We start from the raw sequence: 10,815 nt of genomic DNA, 5'->3' as shown, positions 1-10,815 counted from the left end.
GCACACACATACCACTTTGAAGTTGGTTCATTTATAGTTGCTTTGTTGCCATTAAGATCTCTTTTTTTAAAGGTTTTACGGGGCTCCTGCTGCACCAACATGTTTTACCACTCCGATGTTTCACATGAGTTTACCATCTGCTGTCTCTCCGCAGTACTTCACCTGCCTCCTGCTGATCGTCATCGCTCAGGTAGTAGCCGGCGCCCTCATCTACTTCCAGAAGGAGACGGTGAGTGATGTCACTTCCTCTTCCTCTGTCCTAGATTTCATTGAGTGGTGCAGTAATGATGTATTTTTGAAGGCCAACCCTGAAGTTAGCGTCCCAAGTCCTTGCACGCGAAAATAGCAATTGCATTTTTCAAATTGATTTTTACAGAGAATTAGCTCAGTGCAGAGTCCTGCACGGGTCTGATTTTCAAGACCCGCTCCCGCCCGCACCCGCGACGTCCAATACCGAACCCGCCCTGCTACCCGCTCATATTGCCAATTAGTTCCGCAAACCGACCCGAACCCGCATATCCTATGAGCAGTGAAGACATGCAATTATTAACACACGCAGTTGCATATTTGGTTCAAAAAGCGTGTGATGTTAATAATTTCATAATACGACCTGGTTCTTTTCTCTATCTAGGATGACACCAAAAACCTCCCAGTCGTTGGATTTCGCTCTTGAGGAAGAGTTATTGACAAAGCTGTATTCTTCTTAAGAGAGCTTCGCAGAAGTAAAAATCTAACGTAACTGTTGCATGCCTTCATGTCACCACTGCTAAGCTGAAGGTGGCAAATGTTCGACGTGACGTTTAGTAATCTCTTTTAGTCTTAAAGTTTTGCACATTCACAAGTTGGGTATTTACTGACATACTTTATGTTGTACCACATAACGTGAAAATCGGTTAAGATTTGTCAACCACAGACCTTATTTTGGGCATATAGCTACAACCTCAAACAAAAAAGTTAGGAGGCGTGCGAACAGGAATCGGTAGCATGCCAAATCATTTCTAGTTTTTTAGGACTCATTCCTGCACCATTCTGACAGCTTCATGGGAGTTTCCCCCCTTGTTTTCTTTTGTTAGTTGAGTCGATTCCGACTAGTGGAATGAGAAGGGTTGCAGAACACTTATCAGAAACAGGTTTATTGCCAGGTAGGTTCACACATACGAGGAATTTGACTTGATCTCATGGTGCATACATAGAATATAAAACAAAAAATGTTTAAGGACACTGTAATAAAATGTAGTTAAATGGCAATAAAATAAAGCAGTAATTTACAGTGAAATAGAGTGCAGTGAATAATAGAATATAGAGTATGAAATAAGAATATGTGCAGTAAGCAGTATTTGAGCATTGTGTGCATTAATGTAATGCATAGAGTCTATGATGTGGCTGAGGTAAAGTGTCAGTGGGGGAGCCGGGCCTTGTTTAAGAGGCCGGTAGCGGAGGGGACAAAACTGTTCAGGTGGCGAGAGGTTTTGGTCCCTTCCCCTCCTGCCAGGGGGGAGGGGGGTGAACAGTTTGTGTCCAGGGTGGCAGGGGTCGGCCACTATCTTCCCTGCCCGCATCAGGGTTCTGGAGGCGTGCAGGTCGTGGAGGGATGGCAGATTGCAGTCGATCACCTTCTCTTCAAAGCGGATATAACACACCTTCATTTTCTTATTATGTGTCCACACCCACGATTTGTCATAACAAGCAGAACTATGTTTGTCACTTAAAAACAACACATGCTGTGATTAGAAATGTATTCTACGCCTCCCACAAATATTAAGCTATAACTGAGCGTAACATGTGGTCATGGGACACCAGACAACTTGAATTGAAACTATTGCCTTTGTGTTATGTCGCCCTCTGGTGTTTTAATCTGAGAAATTGTACAGATGAACAGAAAGAGCAGAAAAGGGATTAATGTAACTTTTGAATTTAAATGCGTTTTACGTGTGTTGGCCTCATTATTTTTGCTTTTGTAACTTAATACGATAATCATTTCTAAGTAAAACCTTTTATATGTTTGCTGATGAGTTCTCGATCACATTTGACCAAGTTGGATGATGTCCAAAGAAGAAGCAGTTCATAACATGTTTATCTGCAGAGATTATTTTTCCAGGCCAAACAACATTTATCTGCCTCTTAAAGAGTTCTGTTGGCTTCAGTTTGGGACGTACTGCACTTTATCTTTTATCAACAATAACCAGGGCAGTTTTAGAATAAAGATATATTTTCATGAAAAGAGAATTCATGATTTATCATGGATGACTTACATTTGTCTGTAAACATCTTATCAGAATACATTTTAAGGGTCTTGAATATGATATCTCTTTGCAGAAACGGGTTTGTGAAGTTTTCTGTGAAACAGACACTGAAACAACAGCTTCAAAAACAAGAATACATGAGAAAAAGTTAAAAAAACAAACACTAAAAAGTTAACAAATGCTTTATAACCAATGCATGTAGAAGCAGAGTAATGCATTTCAGCCCTACTTTACCTTCCAATGTGGTAGAGTGAGGAGTATTTCTGATGGTCTTCATCTTCTCTCATAACCAATAGATGACATGTGTGACTATTTAGTTAACTCTTCCCTCTTTGGCAGAAACTTACCCAGATAAACTTGTAGCTAAATCAACACTCAAGAACGAGTTGTAAATATGACTGACAGAGATAATCTGTTCGTGTTCGAGTCTAACTGACACGGTGGGCCTGTGCCGTGAAATAATGTTTAACCTGTGGTCCTTTGTAAATAGTTGAGTACATTCATTGTATAGAGCAGCACTGTAATAGCAAGAGGATTTTGTGCACACTTTTTCTCTGCTCACTACTTCAGACTTAGATGTTTAAATGGACAGTAATGAACTCTAACGCAAAACATCTGTTTCCCTGAGACAAGACTTTATGCTGGGCTCATATCATACAAATTACCATAATTACCTGTTTCAACTCATAAGTACCGTTTATGTCAACATCCAGGTTGTAATTACAATCGGGAAACTCAGATCTATCTAATAGCTTTAACAAGTGCTTAAAATGTAAAATAATGTTTTTGTAACTTCACATCAAATAAAAATCTTAATTTTAAGCTCTTCCGGTGACGAATATCCTCATCATATGGCAGCTGTGCTGTGTACATTTTAATTTAATTCTTCATTCATTCTCGTAGTTGTTGTTTTTTTACTCCCAACTGTGCCTGGTGCGTATTGTGATTGAGAAGGCTCTATGAAAGTTTTTTTGCGAATATGAATAAAACTGTTCGACTTACGCCAGCTGGGCAGGGTCTTTATAGTTTCTCGCCCACACATATGGAAACCTAAAATAATGATGTGCACATTTATGATTCGAAAGCTGCAAGAAAATCTCAGGAGCTTGCTGATACAAATTTCCCGAGGCATAAATCATCTGAATCCAATAAAAATGCTACAAAAAGGAGGAATTTGGTTCTTGGGAGTGCAGGCAGATCTCGGTTTATTGTATCTGAACGTTTGTTGGAAGCGTTTTTCAGCCACTTTGCTTTTTCTGCCAAAAAGAATCCCAGGCAAAACCTTCACTTGAAAAAAAAAAGAGTATCTGCTTTTTCAGCATGTGTTCGCTGGAGACCTTGAGTGTCTCAACATTCTTGGATTAGAGATTTAATCAACAATTACTCTCAGATTTTCTGTCTGGTGTGCAGCGATTTGGATAATGAGATACATTTAAAGGTGCTGCTGTATTTGGTTTCTGATTGAAATGTTTCTGTATATCCTAAAGATTCAGATTTCACAGATCTGGATGTCAAAATCTTTACCACAAGAATTCAAAGCTTATGTTTGACTTAACAAATCAAGACATGCAAAATAAAATCGGATTGTTGAGAAACACAAGTCAAACGAGAATCTGATCTATAAGCCATTTTAGTGTTGTTAAACGCCCATAAAATTCCCTCTTTGTTAAGTAATGCTGCTGTTTTTGTTAAAATGGCTTAAACCTAAAAGACGGTAACTAAGAACTATTGATTATTTTTTTATTTTTGAGAATTAGACAAAGTTGATAGCACTCGTGTTTATAAGTTAAATATGAAGCTACAGCCAGTGCTGGTTATGCTAAGCTAGCTAACTGCAAGATGTAGCTTCATATTTAACAGGAAGACATGAAAGTGATATCTTAATGTCTCTGAGTGAGAGATCGATACCACTTATGTTTTCTACAGTAAATATAAAAGCTTGGCTCTTTCAAATAAGTTGTTTTACACACAGATTAAACAAACAAGATATAAATAAAATAAAATCACTAGACACAAATATACACTGTTTCCACAACCCATGTAAGTATATTAGTAGTAGATCAAATATGTAGATAGATATGTCACTATGTAGCCTACAGATGTCCATTTTCACTTTCCACTTGTCACTTTAACTCATTTCGTACTTCATAATTTAGATGACCAAATATGTAAACATGCTGACAGTTATTTTACTCTTATTTTTACTCATCTCCTATTTCATAGTCTTTTATTATTATTATCGTTATTATTTTAATTTTGTTCTTGATTTTATTTTTTATTTTATGAATCTGTGTGAATCTGTGCTGTCCTGTTTTTCACGCTTACCCTGTTGCTGCTTGCACAACTGAATTTCCCCACGGGGATTAATAAAGGTCCATCTTATCTTATAAAATGTTACAGCAGGTTTTGTTACCTTTGGAGACAGCCATGTTAACTGTTTGGCTATGTACTGTAAACTAGTTTGCCGCAAGATGTAGCTCCATATTTAACAGAAAGACATGAGAGTTGAATCTATCTTATGTCTTGCTCTCATTATGTTTACAGTGGGAACAATGTATTTATTTACTTTAACTCCACATTTATTTATATTTTAATCACATATTTTGCAAGTCTTCACCCCTCTTTTATGCTATAATATGCATTTTATAGTGACGTTGGACTTACCAGGGAACTCCAGAAGTTTCACTTTTTTCTCAAGATCTTTTTTCAGAACATTCATGACCTGCACCTACAGGATAAATTGTTAGAATAAAATCAATCATAAAACAAGCATCACTATCGAACAGTCCAAATAACTAGGGGGAAAAAACAAGTCAGAAATATATAATGAAAAAAACTATAAACGGTGAATAGCAAACTAAAAAAAAGCAAAGTATTTTGCTTCAGATCAAGCAAGCTCAGCTGATTTTTGCCTCTTCACATTGCTGAATCTATACTTTGCATCAAAATACATTTATTTTATGAACATAATTGTTTCGTTTCAGTTAAATGAAAAGGTGTCAAAGGTCGTGGCCCAGGTGCTGGACAACTACTCTGGCAACAACTCGACCACGGAGCAGGCCTGGGACTTCATCCAGAGGAATGTGAGTTGGAAAAACTGATCCAGGCTTCGATTCAAGATGCTCTTTTTGTCCTATAATCCTATCTCTTTTTGTCAAAAGGATTTGATATCATGACAGAGTAATACAAACTAAAGTACAGAAAGAAGTGTTCCTGTTATTCAAAGATATATCTGGATACACAGGCCTCAATTTACAATAGATTCATGGATGAAAATGAATAATAATAAAAAAAGAATATTAAAATGTTCTCTTAACTGCCACACACATACTGTAGCAAAAAAGGGAAAACGCATTTGAACAGCAAAACCCATTAACTCTTATCTTTTACTACTGACCACAAAACTGAGGAATTCAGGTGACCTCTGAATAAGGCCACTTAAAGGATAAGTTCTTTTCTTTTTTAAATCTTATCATTGAAACATATTTTCCTTCACTTAATTGAATTCATCAATTAAAAAACTATAAACCTTCAAGTCATGAAGGTGCTCTAACACCGGTAATAATTGACTTGTGGCTAGTATGTTGGTTGAATTTAACAGAAGGTGTGCAAAAACCTAATTTCTAAATAAAGTAACTAAAGCTGAGTAGAAATGGCATTAAAGGTACAGACCCAAGTAAAGGTATGATCAAAACAACATATACGAGCATTCTAGTTGACACAGTAAAACGACACAACTTTGATAAGTTTAAACAACAAAACTGCTTGGTTAGTTTTAGAAAAAGATTGTTGTTTGGGTTGAAATAAGAAAGTGTGTTACCTATGTAACGTAGTGACATGGTACAACTAACATTGTAACTTACGTAAAAGAACCTAATGTGTGTACTTTTAGTTTCTAAAGGAACACATTTCCTGGATGAAAGTCTTGGGTTTGTCAGACCAAACCCTGAACCTTGTCATCTTCCGTATTCGTGGGCTTTGACTGTCTTTATACGGTGACAAATGACTTCCTCCTTTGCTCCAGTCATAACTACTTAAGCCACTAGAGGTCGTAATGAGCTGCATTCAATGACGACCTATAGGTCAAGTTTGTTGAGTAAGGACACCTTATAAGTGTATTTCTGTGTGTGTAGATGGAGTGCTGTGGCTGGAGCAGCCGTCTGGACTGGAGCGGGAACGAGGTGATCGTCAACAGCTCCCAGCTGCTGTTTCCCTGTTCCTGCCAGAACATCTCGGCCTTCACCGGGAACTTCTCCGACAGCAGCTTCTGTGAGGCTCAGACGCCCGACTGGCCCGTATACGACACGGTAAACACTGTTTTTCTATTTCTAAAGGTTGCATTAGTTTCCTGTTTACTGTTACATGATTGTGTTCTTCGTGTATTCATTCTTCTGTCTTCTGATTACTCACCTTCAGGGTTGTGCTGCCAGCGTGGAGAGCTGGCTGCACACCAACCTTGGGGTCGTTCTGGGTATCTGCCTTGGAGTGGCTCTGATTGAGGTACATTGTCATGGTCTTTCTATAAAGTTGCACTTGGGGCACAAAGTCTTTAGGCTGATCTGAAAGCTCTCAGTACAACTGGCGGATAAAACAATCAACCAAGACAAAACGGAACAACCACACAGTGATGTGATTGCAGATATGTTCTTTTTTTTCATGAATTAAAAAACAACGCTGTCTATTAAGTACTTTAATGTAGTGACCACATAGTAAAAGCCCCCATACATCATGTCACAGTACAAACAGCATATTCATAGTGAGGCTGCGGCTTACTTTCAAAGAGCCGTTACAAACAAGTACGTGTTTTAAAGATAAACATTATTTATATTTTATGTTTTAGAGATAGAAAAAGTTTCATAGACATACAATATTTAAAGATGTGCACTCATAGATAAAACATGTCTTAAAGATGAAAAAGGTTTTAATGAAGTATTGATCTATGTTTTTGTTTGACAGCTGGTGGGGATGATCTTGTCCATCTGCCTGTGCAGGAACATCCACACAGAGGACTACACCAAAGTGCCAAAGTACTAAAGCAGCTGACTGGAGGAAGCTAACTGGTGGAACAGAAAGAAAGAGAGGGAACCTTAAAATAATGCATTTTGTTCACCATCTTATATTTGGTGAAACATTTGTCCAAATGTAAAATAATTTGTTTGTTTTATACCTTGTTAGATTATTCTTCTCGTGATCAACTTCCACCTTATTTTATTTCTGTGACTTTTTTTTGTGCACTTTAGAGAGAGATGCTGAAAATGATTTTGATTACATTTATACAAGACTACATTTGATCAGGAACCTGTTGGTCCCGATTAAAGCGTCTCTGTAAATTATCGCTTCTTGATTTTAGTTTCCCCCAAAAATCTGAAGAGAAATTGCATTTTTATCGTCTGTAGCGTAAGAAGCTAAGCTAACATTAGCATGACAACTGATTTGAACAACTGGAAAAATCCTCTGTGTGAGGCATGTTTTTTTGTTTTTTATACACCAGCGTTCTGAGTTATTGTGAAATGTTTTTAGTCATTTGTACATAATTTTAGTCATTCTTTGTGTGAATTTGACTCAAAAAAAGTCTGCCAGTGTTTTATTTAGCAGCTGGTTTTTAAAAGTTGGCAGTTTTTTGTATATTTCTTTTCTTAAATTTTGTCCTGGAAATAATAGAAATAATGTGGTACTAAAGAGGAATTTATGATGCTTGTTTTGTGAATGTATCACTCAGAGTTTACAATTGTCTTCGACAAGCAAAAACAAGATTTTCCTTTTTTAAGATAGCTTTAAGTTTATATTTGACCTAAAATAGATCCAGTTTAAGGAGTGAAATGTTTTTTTTTTAACTGTTTTTGAAATATATGAACTTAAATGTGGAAAGGGGATACAATTATTTAGGCAGAAGAAATATTTTTAGCAAAGATCCGTCTTGGAAATTTGTTTATACAGAAAAATCTTTTGAAATTCCTTTATGTAAACTTTTTCATTCTCATCCAAGATGTGGTGTTTTTATAATGTACAAATCCAGTTCCTGGTTTCTTTTTATGTACAGTCAGTATGAAAAACAACCCATTAACCTTTATAATAGTTTCTTAGACGGAAAGGGGACGTATGTTTGTAACTAGATGGACTTTTGGTAGCTTGATACGCAAGTGTGTACTCACAACATTCATCCTTTCATTTGACCAATAAACTGATTACAGTGGCTCGTTGTTTGTCTTTAATCCACTTTCTGAGGTCGTAAAGCGGCAATCATCAAAATTGTATTATTTACGAATGAAATGACTGTATAGTGTAAAATAAATTGTGTGTTGCCTTTAAAGGCCCCATGTCATGCTTTTCCGGTTATTACAGCGCTGCAGCATGTCTGTGCGAGAGAGAGATGCAGCGTGTCTGTGAGGCCCCGCCCCCGCACGCAGATGAGAGAGAGAGAGAGAGAGAGATCTATTTTAAAATATATTGAAAGTTAGAAACGGAGATGGTTAGATAAAAGGCAGGAGCTCCAACAAGCCATTTAGGACAGAGTGAATACACATACTATAAGAGATGCTGTATGAGAAACCAATGTGAGTTTGGAAAATTGCACAATATAAATCTATTCTATTTCTAGTAGACCTCAACAATGGAATTATGATCAGTAGAAATGGCCATGACATGGGACCTTTAATGATTTGATCTATAGACCATAAAAATAACCTGTAGTAGTTTTGAAAATGGGTGTAGTTCAGCTTTAGTAGCCTGCCTGAAATCTACCAATCTTGGCAAAAGGCATTATGGCGTGATAACTTGACCCCAAATTCGATATATTTTAGTTTTTGTGGTATTAGTGTTTTTATTTAAATGTTATATTAATATTTTATGAACAATTAATTTGTTTCAAATAGCTTTTGTGTCATGTGACTCCTTAGACACAACTCTTTATTAGATTGTAATGCTTTTTTTGTTATACATTTGGACTTTATGAAAATTCAGCTTTTTTCAATTTGTAAATCTTGTTTTTTCTTGAATAGCTTCTGTGTCATGTGACCCAGTGGCTTGCATTGTATACCTACATTACAATAATAGGCCATACCTCTTTTTATTTTGATTTTGTTCCACCTTTTCTATTAATAAACAAACAATCCACATGAATAAATGGACACATACTTTGTGCAGTTCCTGTGCAAACCACCAGAGGGTAATGTCACTTTGCATAAAAACTACACCACATACAGAATAAGTGATAAAGAAATGAGAGAAAAAAGAATAACAGCTCTGAGAGTGAGGAAATCCTCGGAAATGTTCATTTAGAGATGCATATGCCTACTAATAGTCCTGGTAAGTTCCTTGCTTAGACAAGTTATGCAAAAGATGCTGCAGAAAGTATGATTGACATGTTTTAAACGCCCAATGTAGTTCTTTTAAATGAATACAGGACATAATATGCTCCAAACTTTTTTCAATAAAACTTATTTTTATAAAGTCGAAAATAGATTGTTTAAGTACAAGGAGAGCTTAATTATTCTATGTATAAAAAACACGTTTATATATTTGGTTACTTTTCATAGATTTCATTCTGATTTCTGACATAATTCAAAACGCATTAAAAAGACAATTCCGCCTTGTTACAGATTATTAATAAAATGTGCATTATTCATAGGAGAGAAATGTTTCCCTCATGTTTTATTTTATTTTGAAAAAAAAACTTTTAAAAAACAGTGTTTCCCAAAAAACAGAAACAAACATTTAAAAAATTGTCCAATAACAAAGTGAAGCCACACACACACACCACACTCTCTCTCTCTCCCATGTTATTCCAACATTCAACTGCTGCCCAGAGCAAGGAGTTCAGAAATCTTTGCCAAAACTCATCATGTATCCTACACAGAAATACACACACAACCTGTGCAAACAACTACAGTTATGAAAGAAATACAGCAGTCAAAAGTGCCTTGGCCTACCTCAGGAATATACTGTTATCAGATCATGTGCACCAGCTTGTGTCCATGTAGTAGCCTGTAATGAGATAATATATACTATAGTAAAGCCACTGTACCTGAGGGTGTTGACAGCATATTGATGGATGGTTGATTGGTTGTTCCAGATGTGTTCTCTTCCCTGGAACATGTGACATGCTCAGGAAGTGACTAAATAAAGTTACACACACAATCACGCCAGACGTCCTTCAACGCAGACGGTAGAAACAACAGCTGACAGGAAACAGGCAAGACACACGGTCCAGACCAGTGAGATCACCATCAGCCATGTTAAGCATAATGTGATTTCATCTCACAATGAGGGCCGTTGAATGCACAGAGAGGAAGTCATTAGTGGTGTGGATGTGAGTCTGTGTAGGGTCATTTTGATGAATCTCTGCTGGTGGTCCACCAACACTCAGGAAAAGTTCGGAGAGATATGTGATTTTCACAGCAATAAAACACTTGATGATCTTATAGAATATGATGTCATTGTAAAAACACCTTATAGAAAAGTACCTCTTGGCAGTCAGCATTTTCCCAGTGGGCAATATATTCCTGGAACACAATAGAGTGGTGCAGGAATGTGGCCCAAAACCAGGAAATTAGTTAGCATTTTCAACTTCCAA

At 36.7% G+C, this 10,815-nt stretch overlaps 1 protein-coding gene across 1 annotated transcript; it reads left to right on the top strand.

Annotated features, from left to right (window-relative positions):
• Positions 1–111: 111 nt before the first annotated feature.
• Positions 112–8,436, top strand: LOC104950835 (CD82 antigen-like). The gene is made up of 5 exons (XM_010777411.1): positions 112–229; positions 5,228–5,326; positions 6,377–6,550; positions 6,660–6,743; positions 7,200–8,436. The coding sequence occupies exons 1-5, from the start codon at positions 116–118 to the stop codon at positions 7,275–7,277; spliced, it is 549 nt and encodes a 182-aa protein (XP_010775713.1). The 5' UTR covers positions 112–115; the 3' UTR covers positions 7,278–8,436.
• Positions 8,437–10,815: the final 2,379 nt, after the last annotated feature.

The sequence above is a fragment of the Notothenia coriiceps genome, unplaced genomic scaffold (genome assembly GCF_000735185.1).
Source record: "Notothenia coriiceps isolate Sejong01 unplaced genomic scaffold, NC01 NC01_scaffold00018220, whole genome shotgun sequence".
In the NCBI taxonomy this organism is placed as follows: Eukaryota; Metazoa; Chordata; class Actinopteri; order Perciformes; family Nototheniidae; genus Notothenia; species Notothenia coriiceps.
This window is presented reverse-complemented; position numbering and strand designations above follow the sequence as displayed.